A 24,470-nucleotide genomic window follows, 5' to 3' on the forward strand; every position below is an offset into this window, starting at 1 on the left:
AGAGTGGACATCCCTGTTGTGTTCCTGACCTTAGGGGAAAAGTTCTCAGTGGCAGGAACAAACTTCAGCACAGCTTGCTGGCCAGTATTCCTAGAGGGTAAGACACTGACATCAGCCAGGTTTTCAGTGGTAGCATTGGCAGAGCTGTCAGCAGGAACTTCTCAGGTTCTCTTAAGATTTATGATATAGATGCTATCACTTTTCCTTTTGTAGATGTTCTGCTCCATTTGGAAGTCAAAGTTGGTGCCACATCCTCCTTCTTCATTTGCAGGACATCAAGGGCTCCAGACATTATGATATATGTTTTCCTATATGATATAAGTTTTCCTTTAAATTATGACAGTATCTCCTCTCTGGCTTGCATGGAAAAGCTGGCCATTATTTCTTTGAATATACTTTCTGCCCCTTCTCTGTCTCTCTCTGTTTTCTGGGACTCCCATAGTGCAAATATTGGTACACTTGGTGGTATCTCATAAATCCCTTAAATTATCATCCCTCTTTTTCATTCTTTTTTCTTCTCTGGATGATTCCCACTGGCTTGTCTTTGAGTTCACTGATCCTTTCTTGTACATCATTTGGTCTGATGTTGATCCCTGCTGTTGAATTTTCAGTTCAGTTATCAGATTCTTCACCTCTGTGGTTTATGTTTATATTTTTAATATTTTATCTCTTTGTTGAAATTCTCACTTTGTTCATGTACTGCTCTCCTGACCTCAGTGAGCATCTTTATGACCATTATTTTGAATTCTCTGTCAGGTAAATCATTTATCTCCATCCCATTATGGTCAGTTTCTGGAGATTTATCTTGTTCCTTTTTTGTCCTTTTATTTCTTGTTCTTCATTTTCCTTGGCTCTTTGAATTGTTTTCTACACATTACATAAAACAGTTATCTCTCCTAGTCTCAACAGACTGGGCTTGTGGAAGCTAGTAGGAGATAACCCTTGCCAATCAGGCCAGCTAGAGATATGGGTGCCTTTCCAACCTTTGTCCTTGTCCAAACTGCTGTCTTTGTTCTTAGTGGCTCCTGGGAGATTAGGTTATGCCAAGTGTCATCAGTGCTCTGAAGGCAGGGGAAAGGTGCACACCCCTATTCAGGCTCTTGGAGTACTACAAAGTGCCTGCCCCATCTGCTCCTCGATGCAAGATAATTAGAATCCTAACCTTCAGGCAGCAACTGGGAAAGTTGGAATGTTAGATACACAGTCTAGCTCCTTTTAGGGAGAAACAAATAACTGGGTGCTTTTGCCTGCTCTCCCTGTCCCTAGCCAGGGGGAATAGCTGCTGGGAGTGCTTGTGTGCCTATTTAAAGCCACCTCTTTGTTCTCTGTGGTCCTGGGGGACTAGCAAATGCTCCCAGAGCTAGGCGACTTAGAAGCCAGTTCTGCAGGTGGCAGCTGTAAAAGTTGGGGTGCTAGATATGTGGACAAACTCCTTTCACAGAGAAGATAGAAACTTGATTTTATCATTAGAGGAAGCCATAGAGAGAAGGCACAGGAAATGCCTGCATGCTCATTCAGGCTCCTGAAAGACTACTAATTACCTGTCCTCCAAGCTCCCAAATGCAGACTAAGTGGAGGCACAACTCTCAGGCAGCAGTTGGGAAATTTTCAGTCTAACCCATTAGAGGGAGACTATGGGAACAGGGTGTTTTTCCCCTTTCCCTCTGCACTGAGCCTGAGTGTATAGCCACAGCAAATGATTACATGCTTATTTAAAATCACCTCCTTGACTCTTAATTATAGAGAACAATCTGATGGTTACCAAAGGGGAGTTGGGGGTGGGGAAGTGGTTCAAATAGGTGATGGAGATTAAGGTGTACCCTTGTCCTGATGAGCACCGGGTGATATATGGAACTATTGAATTACTATACTGTACACCTGAAACTAATATAACACTGTATTTTAACTGGAATTAAAATAAAAACTAAAATAAAATAAATTTTAAAAATAAGATAAAAAACATCTCTGCTTTCTGTGGTCCTGGAGACAAATAAATGTCAAGCCATGCCAGCTCTCAGAGCTGGGTAATTTGGGATCCAGTCCCTTAGGTGGCAGGCATAGAAGTTGAGGAATTAGATACGTGGCCCTGGGCGCCTACCTAGCTCAGGTGGTGGAGCGTGTGACTCTTCTCTCTAGGTTGTGAGTTTAAGCCCCACATTGGGTGGACAGATTACCCAAAAGTAAACTTAAAACAAACAAAAATGTTTACTTCTTATAGGGTGACTTCCAACTTAGCAACCGCACTTACTAAGGTCACAATGACTTTCCCTCTGTCTTAGTTGGCTAACTTCCCTCCATTCTTCAGGTTTTAGTTAAAAAAAAAAAAAAGATGTGTGACCCAAAGCTTTCACTCCTCAGGGAGAAGCTAGAAGTTGGGATTCCCTCCTAACTGTAGGATTTATGGAACGAGTGTGTCTCAGTTTTCCCTACCCATTTTGATGTGGGTATTTTCTGTCACCCAATATGTAGGAGTGTCTTAATTTTTTTCTGTATTTCTCTCAGAAGTATTTGAACCATCTGCATCTGTTTATTTGGTGCATCCATGGAGAGGGAAAGTGAGGAGCTTCCTGTTCCACCATCTTGTTGACATCATCCCAGCTTTTTATATGTTTAAAAGTCTTTTGCATTTCCTTTCCTATGAATAGTCTATTTACATCCTTTATACATCTTTAAATTATTGACATTTTTCTTTATTTCTTTGAGTTCTTCATATATTATCATTGTCTGCAATATGAGTTTCAAATATATTTTGTGATTGCTTCTTGACTTGGCTCATACTGTTTTTGTCCTGCAAAAATGTTTAGTTAAGTAAATATATCACTCTTTCTCTCTTATAGCCACTTGATTCCAAGTCATTGTTGGAGTAAAACTCATTAGCCAAAGATCACTAGAAACACACCTGTAAGGGCACCTGGGTGGCTCAGTCGGTTAAGCATCTGCCTTCGGCTCAGGTCATGATCCCAGGGTCCTGGGGTAGAGCCCCAAGTTGGGCTCCCTGCTCAGTAGGGGGTCTGTTTCTCCCTTTCTCTCTCCCTCAGCCTCTCCCCCTGCTCATGCTCACTCTCTTGCTCTCTCAAATAAATAAAATCTTAAAAAAAAACTTACCTGTGACTGTTGAATCACAGATCTGTACTTCTGAAACAAATAACGCAACATATTTTAAGAAAAAAGAAAAAGAAGAAGATAACAGGAGAGGAAGAATGAAGGGGAGTAAGTCAGAGGGGGAGACGAACCAGGAGAGATGATGGACTCTGAAAAACAAACTGAGGATTCTGGAGGGGAGGAGGGTGGGGGGATGGGTTAGCCTGGTGATGGGTATTGAGGAGGGCACATTCTGCATGGAGCACTGGGTGTTATGAACAAACAATGAATCATGGAACAGTACACCAAAACAAATTATGTAATATATGGTGATTAACATAACAATAAAAAATTTTAAAAAAAACTTACCTGTAGTCAAAAATATTGTTTATTTACCTAACTGCAGCAAAGGGAAATGAATAACAGAGGAACCAGAGGGGTCTCAGTAAGAGGATTTGGTTTTGTGCTGGGAATTAGAAAGAATCAGAGATTGGAAGCTGTCAAGAAGTATGGGAAATTTAGTGATTATTGGTATTTCCAGCCAGAGGCAGAAAGATTAAAGCAAGGTTAGAGATGTCATTAGAAAAATAAAAGCAGCAATCACGTATGTTAGAGGAGAGAGTTGCTTAGTTATTTTTGTGATTGGAGAATATCCTTGTTTCTGTCTCATTCCAGACAAAGTAATGGAGTGGTCATATTTCAATCTTGTTCCACCACAGTTAAGGAGGTGCCTTGTTTAATTATGGTTCCTCATCTATAAGAATTGTTTATGTCTTGCCTAGGATACCATATGTGTCCAAGATAGATTTCCTGTTAGATGAATCATGTTAAGAAAGTAACCATTTATTTTCATTTTTCAGTGCTTTTGAGTATTAAATTATGTCAAATACATTTTCACCATCTACGAAGAAAGTTATACTATTTTTTCCTTGTATCTGTTAATAGGATAAACTTATGTATATTTTGTGATATTAATCCATCATTGCACCCTGAAATAAATTCCAGTTGTTCCTAAGACATTATGTTTCAGGAGGCTGCTGAATTTCTATAGTTATTTTTTTAGGAGTTTACATCAGTATTCAGAAATGAGATCAGACTTTTATATCCAGCAAAACTATCCTTTAAAAGTAAAGGTAGTTTTGGGGGAACTGGGTGGCTCAGTCATTTGGTCCAACTCTTGATTTCAGCTCAGGTCATGATCTTAGGGTCGTGAGATTGAGCCCCATGTTGGGCTCTGCACTGAGCATGAAGCCTGCTTCGAATCCTCTTTCTCTCCCTCTCCTAAAATAAAAAGAAAAAATAAATTCACACACTAAATAAATAAATAAATAAATAAATTTACATATAAAAGTGATGATTTTCAGAATAAGAGAATTCAATGTTATAGTAAAAGGGCAAAGATGGACAGTGGGATAAAAGTAAAGAAAGAAAAGTTAAACTATATCCTCCTTACAATGGGCATATTTTATTTATTTTTTTAATAATTTTTTATTGTTATTTTAATCACCATACATTACATCATTAGTTTTTGATGTAGTGTTCTATGATTCATTGTTTGTGCATAACATCCAGTGCTCCACGCAGAATGTGCCCTCTTTAATACCCAACACCAGGCTAGCCCATCCCCCCACCCCCTCCCCTCTAGAACCCTCAGTTTGTTTTTCAGAGTCCATCGTCTCTCATGGTTCGTCTCCTCCTCCGACTTATTCCCCTTCATTCTTCCCCTCCTGCGATCGTCTTCTTCTTTTTTTTCTTAACATATATTGCATTATTTGTTTCAGAAGTACAGATCCGTGATTCATCAGTCTTGTACAATTCACAGTGCTCACCATAGCACATACCCTCCCCAATGTCTATCACCCAGCCACCCCATCCCTCCCACCCCGCACCACTCCAGCAACCCTCAGTTTGTTTCCTGAGATTAAGAATTCCTCATATCAGTGAGGTCATATGATACATGTCTTTCTCTGATTGACTTATTTTGCTCAGCATAACACCCTCCAGTTCTATCCACGTCGTTGCAAATGGCAAGATCCCATTCCTTTTGATGGCTGCATAATATTCCATTGTGTATATATACCACTTCTTCTTTATCCATTCCTCTGTCGAGGGACATCTTGGCTCATTCCACAGTTTGGCTATTGTGGACATTGCTGCTATAAACATGGGGGTGCACGTATCCCTTCAGATCCCTACATTTGTATCTTTGGCGTAAATACCCAGTAGTGCAATGGCTGGATCGTATGGTAGCTCTATTTTGAGGTTTGAGGAACCTCCATACTGTTTTCCAGAGTGGTGGCACCAGCGTGCATTCCCACCAACAGTTTAGGAGGGTTCCCTTTCTCCATATCCCCGCCAACATCTGTCGTTTCCTGACTTGTTAATTTTAGCCATTCTGACGGATGTGAGGTGGTATCTCATGGAGGTTTTGATTTGGATTTCCCTGATGCCGAGCGATGTTGAGCACTTTTCGTGTGTCTCTTGGCCATTTGGATGTCTTCTTTGGAAAAATGTCTGTTCATGTCATCTGCCCATTTCTTGATTGGATTATGTGTTTTTTGGGTGTTGAGTTTGATAAGTTCTTTATAGATTTTGGATACTAGCCCTTTATCTGATATGTCATTTGCAAATATTTTCTCCCATTCTGTCGGTTGTCTTTTGGTTTTGTGGACTGTTTCTTTTGCTGTGCAAAAGCTTTTTATCTTGATGAAATCCCAGTAGTTCATTTTTGCCCTGGCTTCCCTTGCCTTTGGCGATGTTTCTAGGAAGAAGTTGCTGTGGCTGAGGTCGAAGAGGTTGCTGCCTGTGTTCTCCTTTAGGATTTTGATGGACTCCTGTCTCACGTTTAGGTCTTTCAACCATTTGGAGTCTATTTTTGTGTGTGGTGTAAGGAAATGGTCCAGTTTCATTCCTCTGCATGTGGCTGTCCAATTTTTCCAACACCATTTGTTGAAGAGACTGTCTTTTTGCCATTGGACATTCTTTCCTGCTTTGTCAAAGATGAGTTGACCATAGAGTTGAGGGTCCATTTCTGGGCTCTCAATTCTGTTCCATCGATCTATGTGTCTGTTTTTGTGCCAGTGCCATACTGTCTTGATGATGACAGCTTTGTAATAGAGCTGGAAGTCCGGAATTGTGATGCCGCCAGCTTTGCTTTTCTTTTTCAATATTCTTCTGGCTATTCGGGGTCTCTTCTGGTTCCATACAAATTTTAGGATTATTTGTTCCATTTCTTTGAAAAAGGTGGATGGTATTTTGATGGGGATTGCATTGAATGTGTAGATTGCTCTAGGTATCACTGATATCTTCACAATGTTTGTTCTTCCAATCCATGAGCATGGAACGTTTTTCCATTTCTTTGTGTCTTCCTCAATTTCTTTCATGAGTATTTTATAGTTTTCTGAGTACAGATCTTTTGCCTCTTTGGTTAAATTTATTCCTAGGTATCTTATGGTTTTGGGTGCAATTGTAAATGGGATCAACTCCTTGATTTGTCTCTCTTCTGTCTTGTTGTTGGTGTATAGGAATGCCACTGGTTTCTGTGCATTGATTTTATAGCCTGCTACTTTCCTGAATTCCTGAATGAGTTCTAGCAGTTTTGGGGTGGGGTCTTTTGGGTTTTCCACATACAGTATCATATCATCTGCAAAGAGTGAGAGTTTGACTTCCTCTTTGCCGATTTGGATGCCTTTGATTTCTTTTTGTTGTCTGATTGCTGTGGCTAGGACTTCTAATACTATGTTGAATAGCAGTGGTGAGAGTGGACATCCCTGCCGCGTTCCTGACCTTAGGGGAAAAACTTTTCCCCATTGAGAATGATATTCGCTGTAGGTTTTTCATAGATGGCTTTTATGATATTGAGGTATGTACCCTCTATCCCTATTGTCTGAAGAGTTTTGATCAAGAAAGGATGCTATACGTTGTCAAATGCTTTTTTTGCATCTATTGGGAGGATCATATGATTCTTCTTCTTTCTTTTGTTAATGTATTGTATCACGTTGATTGATTTGCAGGTGTTGAACCAGCCTTGAAGCCCAGGGATAAATCCCACTTGGTCATGGTGAATAATTCTTTTAATGTACTGTTGGATCTTATTGGCTAGTATTTTGGTGAGAATCTTTGCATCCATGTTCATCAAGGATATTGGTCTGTAATTCTCCTTTTTGATGGGGTCTTTGTCTGGTTTGGGGATCAAGGTCATGGTGGCCTCATAAAATGAGTTCGGAACTTTTCCTTCCATTTCTATTTTTTGGAACAGTTTCAGGCGAATAGGTATTAATTCTTCTTTAAATGTCTGATAGAATTCCCCTGGGAAGCCATCTGGCCCTGGGCTTTTGTTTCTGGGGAGATTTTTGATGACTGCTTCATTTTCCTTAGTGGTTATAGGTCTGTTCAGGTTTTCTATTTCTTCCTGGTTCAATTTTGGTAGTTGATACATCTCTAGGAATGCACCCATTTCTTCCAGGTTATCTAATTTGCTGACATAGAGTTGCTCATAATATGTTCTTATATTTGTTTGTTTTTCTTTGGTGTTGGTTGTGATCTCTCCTCTTTCACTCATGATTTTGTTGATTTGGGTCATTTCTCTTTTCTTTTTGATCAGTCTGGCCAGGGATTTATCAGTCTTGTTAATTCTTTCTAAGAACCAGCTCCTAGTTTCGTTGATCTGTTCTACTGTTCTTTTGGTTTCTAGTTCATTGATTTCTGCTCTGATCTTTATGATTTCTCTTCTCCTGCTGGGTTTAGGCTTTATTTGCTGTTCTTTCTCCAGCTCCTTTAGGTGTAGGGTTAGGTTGTGTATTTGAGACCTTTCTTGTTTCTTGAGAAAGGCTTGTATTGCTATATACTTTCCTCTCAGGACTGCCTTTGCTGTATCCCAAAGATTTTGAACAGTTGTGTTTTCATTTTCATTGGTTTCCATGAATTTTTTAAATTCTTCTTTAATTTCCTGGTTGACCCATTCATTCTTTAGTAGGATGCTCTTTAGCCTCCATGTATTTGAGTTCTTTCTGACTTTCCTCTTGTGATTGAGATCTAGTTTCAAAGCATTATGGTCTGAAAATATGCAGGGAATTATCCCAATCTTTTGGTACCAGTTGAGACGTGATTTGTGACCTAGGATGTGATCAATTCTGGAGAATGTTCCATGGGCACTAGAGAAGAATGTGTATTCCATTGCTTTGGGATGGAATGTTCTGAATATGTCTGTAAAGTCCATTTGGTCCAGTGTTTCATTTAAAGTCTTTATTTCCTTGTTGATCTTTTGCTTAGATGATCTGTCCATTTCAGTTAGGGGGGTGTTAAAGTCCCCCACTATTATTGCATTGTTGTCAATGTGTTTCTTTGCTTTTGTTATTAATTGCCTTATATAATTGGCTGCTCCCACGTTAGGGGCATAGATATTTACAATTGTTAGATCTTCTTGTTGGATAGATCCTTTAAGTAGGATATAGTGTCCTTTTTCATCTCTTATTACAGTCTTTGTTTTAAAATCTAATTTGTATGATATAAGGATTGCCACCCCAGCTTTCTTTTGGTGTCCATTAGCATGGTAAATGGTTTACCACCCCCTCACTTCCAATCTGGGGGTGTCTTTGGGTCTAAAATGAGTCTTCTGCTGACAGCATATTGATGGGTCTTGTTTTTTAATCCAATCTGATAGCCTATGTCCTTGATTGGGGCATTTAGCCCATTTACATTCAGGGTGACTATTGAAAGGTATGAATTTAGTGCCATTGTATTGCCTGTAAGGTGACTGTTACTGTATATTGTCTGTGTTCCTTTCTGATCTATGCTGCTTTTAGGCTCTCTTTTTGCTTAGAGGACCCCTTTCAATATTTCTTGGAGGGCTGGTTTCGTGTTTGCAAATTCCTTTAGTTTTTGTTTGTTTTGGAAGCTTTTTATCTCTCCTTCTATTTTCAATGACAGCCTAGCTGGATATAGTATTCTTGGCTGCATATTTTTCTCGTTTAGTGCTCTGAAGATATCATGCCAGTCCTTTCTGGCCTGCCAGGTCTCTGTGGATAGGTCTGTTGCCAATCTAATGTTTCTACCATTGTAGGTTACATATCTCTTCTCCTGAGCTGCTTTCAAGATTTTCTCTTTGTCTCTGAGACTCATAAGTTTTACTATTAGATGTAGGGGTGTTGACCTATTTTTATTGATTTTGAGAGGGGTTCTCTGTGCCTCCTGGATTTTGATGCCTGTTTCCTTCCGCACATTAGGGAAGTTCTCTGCTATAATTTGCTCCAATATTCCTTCTGCCCCTCTCTCTCTTTCTTCTCCATCTGGGATCCCAATTATTCTAATGTTGTTTCGTCTTATCGTATCGTTTATCTCTCGAATTCTGCCCTCGTGATCCTGTAGTTGTTTCTCTCTCTTTTTCTCAGCCTCTTTATTTTCCATCATTTGGTCTTCTATATAGCTGATTCTCTCTTCTGCCTCATTTATCCTAGCAGTTAGTGCCCCCATTTTTGATTGCACCTCATCAATAGCCTTTTTGATTTTGACTTGGTTAGATTTTAGTTCTTTTATTTCTCCAGAAATAATAACTTCCACACTTTTTTCAACCCCAGCTAGTATCTTTAAAGTCATGATTCCGAACTCTAAGTCCGACATCGTACTAATGTCAGTATTGAGTAGGTCCCTGGCAGACGGTACTACCTCTTGTTCTTTTTGCTGAGGTGATTTTTTTCGTCCTGTCATTTTGTCCAGAGGAGAACAGAGGAATGAGGGAACAGAATGCTAACAGGTTAACAACGTCTCCAGCAAATATATTCTAAAGAAATCAGAAAAGACCTGAAACCAGGGGACAAGAAAGGGAAAAAAAGGAGAGAAAAAAAGGAAAAAGAAAAAGATAAAAACAAACAAAAACAGAACAAAAAAAAACAGAATATGATCAAATATGATCAGGCTAGTGCATAGATCAGTGCCACACACTAGCTTTTGGGCATATTTTGGTCTGTTAGAAGAAAGTGCCTGCTAAAATTTTAAAGGAAGAAAGACTTATATATGTACAAAATAAGGGTTGATACAATGATTGGATGGCAAATGACTGTAAAAATGAAAATTATAAAAGATTTTATAAAAGGAATTGATAAGATAAGAAGTTGTTTTTAAAAAGAAAGAAGAAGATTTAAAAAGAAAAAGAAAAAAGAAAAAACGGAGAGAATGTGATCAGGCAGGAGACTAGAACAAAGCCATACACTAGTGATTTAGGGTATATTTTGATCTGTTAGAACAAATTGTATCTCAAAATTTTAAAGAGAGAACAACTTATATATATATGCCAAAAATAAGGGTATCTACTCTGAAGGGATAAAAATATGACTCTGAAAATGAAAAATAAAAAATATTTTTTTAAAAAAAAAAGGGATTGATAAGATGTTGGTTGAAAAAGGGAAAAAGAAAAATTCAAAAAAAAAGTTAAAAAAATTAACTTTGAAAAACTAATGAATTATGGTAAAAAAGCCATGAATTCTATGTGCAGTATTCCCCTAGTGCTGCAGTTCTCCCGTTCTCCTTGATCGGTAAACTTGGTCTTGGCTTGCTGGCTGTTCGTGCTGATCTTCTGGCGGAGGGGCCTGTTGCCATGGTTCCCAAATGTCTTTGCCGGAGGCGGAATTGCCCTGCCCTTGTGAGTCCAGGCTAAGCAGGCTGCTCCGGTTTGCTCTCAGGAGATTTTGTTCCCTGCAAGCTCTCGGTATAGGTTTGGAGGACCAGGGTGAAAATGGTGGCCTCCCAATCTCCGCCCGGAGGAGCTGAGAACTCGGGGCCCCGCTCCTCAGTGTGCCCCCAGAGAAAAGCAGTCACTCCCGTCTCACAATGGGCATTTTTTTTTATTTTTTTTATTTTTTTTAATTTTTTATTGTTATGTTAATCACCATATATTACATCATTAGTTTTTGATGTAGTGTTCCATGATTCATTGTTTGTTCATAACACCCAGTGCTCCATGCAGAATGTGCCCTCTTTAATACCCATCACCAGGCTAACCCATCCCCCTACCCTCCTCCCCTCTAGAACCCTCAGTTTGTTTTTCAGAGTCCATCATCTCTCATGGTTCATCTCCCCCTCTGACTTACTCCCCTTCATTCTTCCCCTCCTGCTATCTTCTTCTTTTACTTTTTTCTTAACATATGTTGCATTATTTGTTTCAGAAGTACAGATCTGTGATTCAACAGTCTTGCACAATTCACAGCGCTCACCATAGCACATACCCTCCCCAATGTCTATCACCCAGCCACCCCATCCCTCCCACCCCTCACCACTCCAGCAACCCTCAGTTTGTTTCCTGAGATTAAGAATTGCTCATATCAGTGATGTCATATGATACATGTCTTTCTCTGACTGAGTTATTCACTCAGCATTAACACCCTCCAGTTCCATCCATGTCGTTGCAAATGGCAAGATCTCATTCCTTTTGATGGCTGCATAATATTCCATTGTGTATATATACCACCTCTTCTTTATCCATTCATCTGTCGATGGACATCTTGGCTCTTTCCACAGTTTGGCTATCACAATGGGCATATTTTAAAACATAAGGAAAGTTTGAAAGTAAATGAAGAGAAAAAGATATGCTGTGCTCATACTAATCAAAAGAGCAGGGATAGCTATATTAATATAGGGTAAAATTTTATAGCAGAAATCATTACTAGCATTAGAAAAGTGTAACTACATAATTTTTATCAAAAAGCCAGTTAAAAATATTAGGTGTCTAAGAATATAGTCTCAAAATATATGAAGCATAAAAAGGAGAAGGAATTCAAGAAATAGACATTCATGGTCACAGTAGATAATTTTAACATATTTCTCTCTCATTGTGATAGAAAAAGGACATTAAAAATCATTAAACCTGCAAAATGTTTGAATAAAACAATTAGTAGACTAAATCTAAAGAAATATACAAAGTATTGTATACCCAACAACTAAAGAATGATGCTATTCTTTCATATACACAGGAATATTTATTTAGAAGAACTGATCATATGTTAAGGCAAGTCTCAATAAATTTCAAAGATATAAAAAGATATATAAATTGTTATTTATAAAAGATACCATTAGAACAATACAAACCTTTGTAAATACTGTAAGGAAAAAAAGGGAATAAACCCCAGTCATATCAATAAATATAAGTAGATCTAAACCACCCATTGTAAAAAAAAATTTTTAAATTGCAATTCCAAATAAAAGCCAAATTCATGCTAACCTCAAGACACTCCTTATGCAATGATTCAGAAATATTGAAAATAAAATGGGAAGGGTATGAAATTAGGAGTCTCAGCCTTAATATAAAACAAAGTGGAATTCAAACCTAAGAGCATCAAAAGTTACCCAAAAAAAGGCATTAATACTAAAATGTAATATTTATAATCAAGATAGAAAAGTTATGAATATTTTTGTACTAAATGACAGACAACCTCTGTAAGGCATAAATTATAGGAGATATGAGGGAAAAAAACCATATAATACATGAGATGTTTAATTCTTTTCTTTTAGTCCAAGATAGATTATGTCAGTAGAGAATAAATATGGACAAAGAATACGTAAGTGATAAAGTCAATTTGGTGAACATGATCAATATCTGTCTAATTCTATATCCTTCAAAAATAATTCATTTATGAATATGACCATTTTTGCATACATTTAAAAATACATATATATTCTCTGGTTGTAACTGAATAAAACAAGAAAAAACAAAATCAGAATATGAAAACACCCTCCCTTTTGAAATTTCTTAAAGATTATTTTTTTCTTTATAATTAATCTCTACACCCAACATGGGTCTTAAACTCACTACCCTGAGATCAAGAGTCACACGCCACCAACTGAGCCAGCCAGGCACCCCCTACCCCTTTTGAAATTTAAAAAATCATTTTAGGTGATACTTGCTTTCAATCAAGAATTACAAATTTTCTAGAAAATAATGAAAATATTATATATCAGAAACTATGAGATGCAATAAACAACTACTGGGAGAATAATGTGTATATACATTATACACTCATTTCAGTAAGAAAGAAAAAAAAGGGGTGCCTGGTTGTCTCAGTCAGTTAAGCATCTGCCTTTGGCTCAGGTCATGAACTCAGCATCCTGAGATTGAGCCCAGGGTTGGACTTCCTGCTTGGCAGGGAGCCTGCTTCTCCCTCTCTGTCCGCCTGCTTGTGCTCTTTCTCTCTATCATATAAATAAATGAAATCTTAAAAAAAAAAAGAAAAAGAAACAACTGAAACACATGACTCATTAAAAAAATTAATGGAAGGAAAATATATAAAAATGTACACAAGTACCTAAATTAATAACTAAAAATATAAAGCCAGCTAACCAACAATTAAGTCAAGACAACTAGAACTTCATAAAAATAAAGAAATGGGTAAACCTGCCCCGCAAAAAAAGGAGATATAAATACATTCAAAGAAATGATAAGTTAATGCTGCTATAAACATTGGAGTGCATGTATCCCTCTGAAATAGTATTTTCCTTTCTTTTGGTAAATACCTAGTAGCACAATTGCTGGACCATATTTTTAACTTTTTGAGCAACTTCTGTACTGTTTTCCAGAGTTGCTGCGCCTGTTTGTATTCCCACCAGAAGTGCAAGGGTCCCCCTTTCTCTACATCTTCACCAACACCTGTTGTTTCCTGTGTTGTTGATTTTAGCCATTCAGACAGGTGTGAGGTGATATCTCATTGTAGTTTTGATTTGTATTTCTCTGAGGATCAGTGATGTCATAGCAACATTATCTACAATTGCCAAATTATGGAAACAGCCCAAGTGTCCATCAAATGGTGAATGGATAAAGGTGTGTGTGTGTGTGTGTGTGTGTGTGTGTGTGTGTGAGCGTGCACAATGGAATATTACTCAGCCATAAAAAATGAAATCTTGCCATTTGCAACAACATGGATGGAGCTAGAGCATATTATGCTGACCAAAACAAATCAGTCAGAGAAAGACAAATACCATACAATTTCACTCGTATGTGGATTTTAAGAAACAAAACAAATGAACAAAGGGGAAAAAAAGAGAGAGGCAAACCAAGAGACAGACTCTTACTTATAGAGAACAAATTGATGGTTACCAGAGGAGAGGTGGGTGGGAGAATGGGTGATGGGGATTAAGGAGTGTACTGTTGTGATGAGGACTGGGTATTATATGGAAGTGTTGAATCATTATATTGTATACTTGAAACTAATATTACACTGTATGTTAACTAACTGGAATTTATTTTTTTTAAGATTTTATTTATTTGACAGAGAGAGACACAGTGAGAAGCACAAGCAGGGGGAGTGGGAGAGGGAGAAGCAGGCTTTCTGCTGAGCAGGGTGCCCGATGCAAGGCTTGATCCCAGGACCCTAGGACCATGACCTGAGCCAAAGGCAGATGCTTAATGACTGAGCCACCTAGGCACCCTGCTAACTGGAATTTAAATAAAAACTTTTTAAAAAATAAATAAGAAACACAAAGTATAAAAAAAAGAAAAAGCACTTGAATTCCATGCAAATAAAATTTAAATTTTTATAAGATTTTATTTAATTTTTATTTGAGAGAGAGAGAGAGCATGTGGAGGAGCAGAGGGAGAGGAACAAATAGACTCCACAATGAGCATAGAGCCTGTTGTGGGGCTTGACCCCGTGACCCTAAGATCATGACCCAAACCAAAGCCAAGAATCAGACACTCAACCAATTGAGCCACCCAGGTGCCCCCAAAATACTTAAATTTTTAATGGAACTCATAACTTTCTAACTACAAAAAAAATATTAAAACTGATGTCAGAAGAAATAGAAAATAGAAAACTGAAACTTTCACAATTTTTATAGAAATAAACTTGTCAAAGATTCACTCTTCGATGAAATAAGAAAAGTCCCAGATGGCTTCATAGAGGGTGTTCCATAAGCTTTTAAAAGAGCAGATAACCCTGGGTGGCTCAGTTGGTTAAGTGTCTGCCTTCAGCTCAGGTCATGATCCCAGGGTCCTGGGATCGAGTCCCTCATTGGGCTCCCTGCTCCGGGGAGAGCCTGCTTCTCTCTCTCCCTCTGCCCCTCCCCCTGCTTGTGCTCTTGCTCTCTTTCAAATAAATAAATAAAATCTTTTTTAAAAAATAAAGAGCAGATAGGAACAATGCTATTTAAATGTTCAGATCCTAGAAAAATTAAAACTGAACAAAATAAAATAAAAATATACTTAAAAATAAAGTTTACATATAAGTGAGATCATACTGTGTCTTTCTCTGTCTGACTTATTTCATGTAGCATAATGCCCTTAAGGTCCATCCATGTTGTCACAAATGTCAGAATTTCTATATTTTTTATGGCTGAATAATATTTCATTATATAGATATACCATATTTTCTTTATCCATTCAATCATCATCGGACTCATGTTTCCATGTCTTGGCTATTGTAAATAATGCTGCAATGAACAGCAGATACCTTTTTTAGTTAGTGCAGATATCTTTTTGAGTTAGTGTTTGTGTTTCCTTCAGATAAATACCCAGAAATGGAATTAATGGATCATATGGTAGTTCTATGTTTAATCTTTTGAGGAACCCCCAAACTGTTTTCCCTACTGGCTGTACCAATATACAGTCCCACCAGCAGTGCACAGGTTTCCCTTTTCTCCACATCCTCACCAACACTTTTTATCTCTTGTCTTTTTTATAATAGCCATTCTAATAGGTGTGAGGTGTTTGTATTTCACTCATTTTTAGTGATACTGAGCACCTTTTCCTGTACCTGTTGGTCATCTGGATGTCTTCTTAAAAAAATATCTGTTCAGATCCATTTTTTAATCAGATTGTTTGCTATTGAGTTGTATAAGTTTTTTATGTATTTTGGATATTAACCCCTTATCAGATATATCATTTGCAAATATTTTTTCCCATTCAGTAGATTACCCTTTCATTTTATTCATGGTTTCCATTGCTGTTCAGAAGCTTTTTAGTTTGATGTTGTCTGACTTGTTTATTTTTGTATTTTTTATGTATATAAAGACACATGTATGATATATATCATATAATTCTTATCCATGAGAGTGTTGGCCTAATGGAAATTACTTGGCCATTACTGGAAATAAAATCCTATATATTATTTTAATTGATTTAATAGAAGAGTTCTTTCCTAATGATATCTAAATAGGCAACTTCCTCTAACAAAATTCTGTCTTGGGTACATAGGGGTGCACACTGGATATGTGTTGAAAATTCCAGTTAGAGATGTTAGTATTCCATCTTACTACAGTGGGTTCCACCTAGAAAAGAAATAATCCTTGTTGGGAGCTCTTTGGGTATCAAACCTTCTTAGCAACATGGGCTAGAAAACCAGGTTTTCTATCTCATCCATTTAACTATATGCTCAGTGGAATAATTGACTTGGGTCTACTCTTATGATTACTCTCTTGATTCAGATTAGGTCAAGAATTGGCTACTGTCCTCAAGATGACCCCATGCTCAACCACATGACAGGTCAGGAAATGCTGATGATGTATGCCAGGCTTCGAGGGGTCCCTGAGCCAGACATTTGCAAGTATGTGGAAAACTTTTTGTATGCAATGCACCTGGAAACAAATGCTGATGAGTTTGTCCACATATACAGGTCAGACATAATGCTTTTGCAATTAAGCTACCTACTTGTGTTTCTACTGTTTAGAATGAATGCCTGCAAATTTAACCTGATCTATCTGTCACACAGGGGCCATGACTGTGAAATAGCCTAATGTCCTGTCAGGATTCAGATGTCAGGAATGAGGCGGATCCCATTTATATGAATTTAACCTTTTGCAGACATGAGCTGTAGACTTTGCATTTCATAAAAAAGTACCTTCATCCTTACCTCTTTATTGTTTTTTCTTTCCCCAAAACAAAATTATTTTACCAATAATGATGCTGAAATAAATTACCAAGGAAAAAGTCATTTCAGTGAAAATGAATTGATATACACGTCTGGACTTGGGCTTGCTGAGTCCCTGTGCACTGCTGGTGGGACTGGGTTTGTGAGTCATATCAAATCAGCATTCTGTATACATGAGCTAATTCCTATGGATTAATGACATGTGTACCCTTATCTTCTTTCTCCTCTACTTTCTCCTTTGACAATAAAGTGAAGGAAACAGACGTAGACTAAATACTGCTATTGCCCTAATGGGAAAGTCCTCAGTTGTCTTCCTGGATGAGCCATCTACTGGCTTAGACCCAGTAGCCAGGCGTCTGCTGTGGGACACAATTACATGGATGTGTAGAAGAGACAAAGCTATCGTTATAACTTCTCACAGGTATGACCCTTTGGGAAGCTTGGTTGAAAGTTAAAAAAGTATAGGAGGGCATTAGGTGGAGCCAGAAATAAAGGCAGTGAATGCTTAAGTATATGAGCTACATAGGATGGACTGTAGGTAGAAGCTGATTCTTGACTGATGCCAAGAATTCTCAGTTGAATTCAGTAGTGCAGAAATGACAGAAAATAGGAAGTTAAGGAACTGTTCCTATTGTTATATAGGAATCAACTGCTTTGAATCTTTAGATCTTCTCTTCCCAAATATGGTCTCAGTGGTGATTATCTGCATTACCAAGCTTTCCTACTGCAACTGTTACTTTATAATCTTAGCTCTGCTTGGAGATATGGAATTTGCCTGCTGAAAGGCCATCTCTTCAACCGTATCTCCTTTGTGTCCCTAGCATGGAAGAATGCGAGGCCTTCTGTACCAGACTGGCCATTATGGTAAAGGGGAGGTTCAAGTGCCTGGGCAGCCCTCAGCACCTCAAGAACAAGTTTGGTAATGCATACACTCTGACAGGAAAGATTAAGTTTGGAAACAATGAAGATAAACTAGAGGAGTTCAAAGAATTCATGGCAGCAACTTTCCCAGGTAATGTAGGCAGGGCTTCCTTGTGATGACTGTGTTAAGTTTTTACATTGTTCTGCTTCATAACCTCAATAATTAACCTTTCCTGTAAGTTATTTTTTACTGACTTTTGAGTATATATATATATATTTGCATTTGGCAAATATATATATGTTAAATATATATATATAATATATATATACTGAGCTTTTGAAATAATTTCTCTATGATTTCTCCGTGATCTCCATGGAGATATCTCCATTTCTCCGATGATCTCCATGATTTCTTAGTGTATACTTTCTCAAAATAGTAGAGGCTCTCACCAATCTATTATGGGAATCAACGAGTATGACAAACCTGTTCATATGTATTCCTCTAGAATTAAATTATTGAGATTAAGCCTTTTTTTACCCTTGATAATTCTTTTTTTAAGGCTTTATTTATTGATTGTTTGATTTATTTATTATTTATTTGAGAGAAAGAGCATGAAAGAGAGAGAGAGAGCACGAGCAGGGGGCAGTGATAGAGGGAGAGGGAGAAGCAAACTCCCTGCCAAGCAGGGATCCTGATGCAGGACTCAGTCCCAAGACCCTGGGACTGTGACCTGAGCCAAATGCAAACACTTAACCAACTGAGCCATTCAGGTGCCCTCCCTTGATAATTCTTTAAGGTTTCCTCTTGACCATGTATCTTCTGCCTTTCCTTGGTCCCTGAGACAGGCAATGGTTATGAAATGCAAACTAGAACAATAAAATTCCTTTACTCCTTTCAAGGAGATAATCTGGATGTGTAACACATAATGTGTAACAATCATTCTGCTTTTGTGGCTAAATTCAGTAAGTGCTTCTCTGTGGTCATGGTACAGAGTCACTTACAGCCAGCTCTATTTACTTCCATTCCCACTACTTTATTCGAATCATTAAGCAGAGACATGTTAAGATTTTTAAGAATTTTTACTTCCTTAGTCTCCAGCTTGAGTGATCACTCTATCAATAGTGTGGTGCCCAGATGGTCAGGATACAAGATTAAATACATGGAGGCTATAACAATGATAAAGCAGTAAATGGTATTGGACTGCACCAAGGAAGTCATAGTAAGAATAGAGAGGAGGATATGACAGGAAATGGATACACATACACACGTGTGCATGCTCAAAGGGAAAGAACCACTATGTGGGAAAGATCATTAATTCGGTATTAACTATATCAATTATACCTAGATATCCAGATAAATATGTCTCTTGGGCAGCTGAATATTCATTTAGTCATTCATTCATATGATAAAGATTTATGGAGTGTATTGCATGCAGTGCTGAAGTTATTGAATTAACCACACAGTATCATATATGCTGTCTTTCAAATGTTGTATTTATTTCTTTTCTCCTTTTCTGGATTTATGTACATTATCCAGAAAAGGAGAAAAGAAAGAAAATAGTTGCTCTTTCTATAGCATGGCAGATTATACTCTCAGAAAGTTTCTTCTATTAAATAAAAATACATACAGGAAACATAAAGTAAAATTGCTTTTTAATGATTTGCTTAGACTCATAAAGAAAATGAGAACAATTCAAAAAAACGAAACAGAACAGAAAAAAATCATCAAGTTGAAACTTGATAGTAAAAATTTTAAAATGCAAAAGTAGATTTGCCTGAAGCAAATTCCAATACGAGTACTGAGATAGGAGGTGAAACTTTGGACTCACAGCAATATTGGGCAGCTTAACCTAGGATTCCCATAATAAGCAAGGACTTTCAAAAATGAACAGATGCTCTGGTTTCCAGCCCAGCATGTAAGAAGTTTGGAAATTGCCACTCTGTCCCAACAACTAAAAAGCTGAACAAACTGGAAAATCAACAAACTCTTCTAGAATCTAAAAGAGAGATGATGAAACAGGGCAAACCGTTGCAGCCAAGATCAAAGAGAAAGGCAAATACAGGGAGTCCTGGCTTACCAGAGTGGAGACTTACAAGCAGAAACCACAGTGGTAACCAGACCAGGATAGGAAACCCTGACCTATAACTGAATTGCTAGGTGTGCTGTGTGGATAATTCTGAGAGGTAAAAACTCCAGGGAAGGCAATCATGGGGGATTTCTACAACCAGATTACCACAGTAAGTATCAGAGAAAAACCCTGCATACTTCTCATAGGGAGAAGGGAAGAGGAATCATTTTGAAATATACCAGACAGCTCTTTTCTTTGTAACAAGGCCTGCCCTCAGGAGGAAACTAGTTAAACTTAACCCAACTGGATGGAGTATTATCAGAGCCTAACTGACCTTGAAGAAGGTAAATACCCAACTTCAGCCATCTTTTTCCACATAAGGGAGGAGAAAAAAGCTGGGAAACTCTTACAATCCGGAGGCATAGGCTCCATAAAAGAGTGAGAGTTACATAGGCTATAGAACACTTCCCCTCCAGAACACCACACCACCAGATTACTAATGACCTAACTACAGCATTTCCTTTTTCCCAAGAAGTCTGGCTATCAAGAAAAAATTACAAAGCATACAAAAAGGCAAAAAACACAATTTGAAGAGACAGAACAAGCATTAGAACCAGACACGGCAGGGGTGTTGGAATTATCAGACCAGTAACTGAAAACGACTATGATTAATATGCCCAGGGCTATAATGGGTACAGTAGACAGCATGTAAGAACAGATGGGCAATATAAGCAGATAGATGGGAATCCTGAGAAAGAACGAAAAAGTAATGCTGGAGATCAAAAACACTATAATAGAAATGAAGAATGCATTTGATGGACTTATTAGTAGACTGGACCTGGCTGAGGAAAGAATCTCTGAGCTGAAGGGTGTGTCAATAGAATCACGAAAAAACAAAAAGCAAAGGAAACAAAAACAAACAAACAAACAAACAAAATGAAAACAAAAAACAGAACAAAATATGCAGACTGTAGGACAACTACAAAATGTGTAACATATGTATAATGTGAATACCAGAAGAAAAAGAGAAACAGAAAAAATATTTGAAACCATAATGACTGAGAATCTCCCCCAAATTAATGTCAACCCCAAACCACAGATCAAGGAAGCTCAGAGAACATCAACAGGATAAGTGCAAAACAAACAAAAAAATCACACCCAGGCATATCATTTTTCAACTACAGAAAATCAGAGAAACAGAAAAAATCTTGAAAGAAACCAGAGGAGAAAGACACCTTATCTATAGAGGAACAAAGATAACAGTCACATCCAACTTCTCCTCAAAAACCATGCAAGCAGGGGAGCCTGGGTAGCTCAGTCAGTTAAGCGTCTACCTTTGGCTCAGGTCATTATCTCAGGGTCCTAGGAGTGAGGAGTCTGCTTCTCCCTCTCCCTTTGCCCCTTCCCCATTGATGCACTCTCTCTCTCTCAAATAAAATCGTTTAAAAAAATGCAAGCAAAGAGTGAAGTGAAATATTTAAAGTGTTGAGAGAAATAAAACTACCAACATAGAATTCTATACCTAGAGAAATTACCCTTTGTTGTGAAGGAGAAATAAAGACTTTGCCAGATAAGAAAAGAAAAAAAATTGAGAGAATTTTTTGCCAGTGGACCGGCCTTGCAAGATATGTTAAAAGAAGTTCTTTAGGGAGAAGGAAAATGATACAGGTCAGAAACTCAGATCTACAAAAACAAAGGAAGAGCATCAGAGAAGGAATAAGTGAAGATAAAAATGAAAACTTTAATTTTTCTAATTCTTATTTGACCTAAAAGATAAAAATTTGTTCAAAGCAATAATAGAGTGATGTAATCAAAAAGACCAAATAGGAGTTTTCTACTGTCTTCTCCACAAAGAACATCAATTTTGACAGTCACCCACATGCAAAAGCCCCTTTGTGGAAGTTAGAGAGTCAAGTAGAGAAGTTCCAGCACATCGGTAAGCAGAAAATCCAAGATTGGTCATACTGATGAGGGTAAGAGAAACAATTTCATTTTACCAGTGTCACCCTGACCACAACGTGGCACATCTCAGTGCCTAGAGAAATCTTCTTTGCCTATAATTCCCCCATCAGGGAAATTAAGAGTGAATGAGTAAGTATCTGGCTTCCCAAGTTGTGAGGGACACTGGCAAAGAGATCCACTTTTTTCTTGCTCCATCCAGAATACTGAGATGCATTGCATGACTGGGGCAGGAACAAGCTAGGGGAACAGCAGCAGCCAAGACTCTCAGAGGTTATCAAAGGGATGCAGATCCTACAAATCACTTTGAAGATCCCATCAAAAAGCCTGCCAATGAGCTGCTGTTAACACCTTGACTATAGTTCCCCCTAACTGGTCCACAAACACCAATGATACTCCATGCAAGTCACCCACACAAAATCCATATCCTGTGGCTGGCTCCCTATGTGCAACTCCAAGGGTGTCAAGAGTGAGCCTTTGCAGATGACTTGTGTGCACACAGAGAAAGCTGGTCCAAATCTATGGGATTGGAAGAAGGTACACAAATTTGAGCATTCAGCATCACGCTATGGAAAGCAAATAGTATACTCTCATCACCTAGCCTAGCATAGCAGGATTGACAGAAGTCAAAGTCTTAATAATTCACTTCCAAGAGGGAACAAGTAGTATGAAGCAAGCATACCCATTGAAAGGGTCTGAGAAAGCCTCAGAATCCCTAACTGGTTGAAAAAAGGTATTTTCTTCCTGAAAGCAGTCAGAAAAGACTGGAGGAGGTGACTGCTACTTCAGATGTAAAGACTCAGGCTCAAAGTGAAGGGATGAATAAAGATACTCCATGCAAATAGAACCAAAAGAGATCAGGATTGCTATATTCATATCAATTTTAAGTCAAAAACTGTATCAAATGACAAAGAAGTTTATATAATGACAAAGGAGTCAATTTTATCAAGATGATATAACAATTATAAATATATACACACCCAACATCAGGGTACTTAAATATATTAAGCAAATACTAACAAATCTGCAGGGAGAAATAGGCAACAATATAATAGTAAGAGACTTCAATACCATACTATGAACAATGGATAGATCATCCAGACATAAAATCAATAAGAAAACAGCAGACTTGAATGACACAATAGACCAAACAAACCTAAAACAACCTAACACACATTCTTCTCAAACACACATGGAACATTCTCCAGGCTATATCTTCTATGAGGTCTCAAACAAGCCTTAGCAACAACAATGGTATGAAACAGGAAATCAATAACATGAGAAATAATGGAAAATTTACAAATATGCAGAAATTAAATAATACACTCCTGAACAACCAGTGGGTCAAAGGAGAAATAAAGAGGGAAACCTAAAAATATCTGGCACCAAATGAAAATTGAAACAGAGCATATCAAAACTTACAGGATTCAGCAAAATAGCTCTAAGAGGGAAGTATACAGCTAAAAATGCCTACATTAAGAAAAAAATTAAAACTTCAAATGAACAACCTAACTTTACATTTCAAGGAACTAGAAAAAGAAGAAAAAGGTAAACACAAAATTACCAGAAGGAGGGAAATAACAAAGATCAGAGAAGAAACAAATTATGGAAACCAGAAACACAGCAGAAAGATGCATGAAACTAAGATCTGCTTTTTTGAAAAAATAAACAAAATTGAAAAGCATGTACGTAGACTAAAAAAAGAGAGAAAAGACTCAAAAATCAGAAATGAAAGAGGAGAGGAAACATTACAACTGATACCACAGAAACATGAAGGATCATGACTACTAGAAACAATTATATGTGAACAAATTGGATAATTAGATGGATACATGGGGCGTCTGGGTGGCTCAGTCATTAAGCATCTGCCTTCAGCTCAGGTCATGATCCTAGGGTCCTGGAATCGAGCCCTGCATCAGGCTCTCTGCTCAGGAGGAGACCTGCTTCTCCCTCTCCCACTCCCCCCGCTTGTGTTCCCTCTCTTGCTGTCTCTCTCTGTGTCAAATAAATAAATAAAATCTTTAAAAAAAAAAAAAAAACAGGGTTGGGGAAAAGATGACGGAGGTATAGGGGACCCTATTCCAACCAGTCCCGGGAATTAAGCTGGATATCTACCAGACCACTCTGAACACCCACAAAATCAGCCTGAGATGTAAAAAGATAGATCTGGATCTCCACAAACAGAATATCAGAGGTGGGTGGTTTCGAGGTACAAAGTGGGGAACCATGATTCTGTGGGCAGATATCAGAGGATAAATGGCAGTGGGAGGGAGCCTGGCCATGGGGATCCTACACTGCAGGTGAGGGATAGCCTCCCACACTGGGGACCAGGCACAGACTCGCAGACCGGTAGTGGCGGGGAAAGGACTTTAGGTCAGCCCCCCAGACAGAAACCTGGAGCAGTGGAGCCACGCATGCAAACTGGGGGCAGGTGGCGGTTTTAGAAGCACAAAGGGCAGAGACGTGCCCCAACCTGGAGGCGAGGACTGGGAGCTACTACAGAACACTCATGAAAGAAATTGAAGAAGACACAAAAAGATGGAAGAACATTTCATGCTCATGGGTAATAAGAATAAGCATTGTTAAAATATCTATGCTACCCAGAGCAATCTATACCTTCAAAGCCATCCTGATCAAAATTCCAATGACAATT

The 24,470-nt window shown here is 38.1% G+C and overlaps 1 protein-coding gene across 1 annotated transcript in view; it reads left to right on the forward strand.

The window, feature by feature from the left end:
* The window catches only part of LOC114198787 (phospholipid-transporting ATPase ABCA3-like), a 193,365-nt gene that overhangs the window by 144,248 nt on the left and 24,647 nt on the right, over positions 1–24,470 (forward strand). Inside the window, 3 exon segments of the mRNA XM_088017066.1 lie at positions 16,486–16,673; positions 17,179–17,349; positions 17,750–17,940. Coding sequence (XP_087873192.1) covers positions 16,486–16,673; positions 17,179–17,349; positions 17,750–17,940 — 550 coding nt within the window.

The sequence above is a fragment of the Eumetopias jubatus genome, unplaced genomic scaffold (genome assembly GCF_037043125.1).
Source record: "Eumetopias jubatus isolate StellerSeaLion01/CBP00866 unplaced genomic scaffold, mEumJub1_p1.0 scaffold_12, whole genome shotgun sequence".
Taxonomy (NCBI): domain Eukaryota; kingdom Metazoa; phylum Chordata; class Mammalia; order Carnivora; family Otariidae; genus Eumetopias; species Eumetopias jubatus.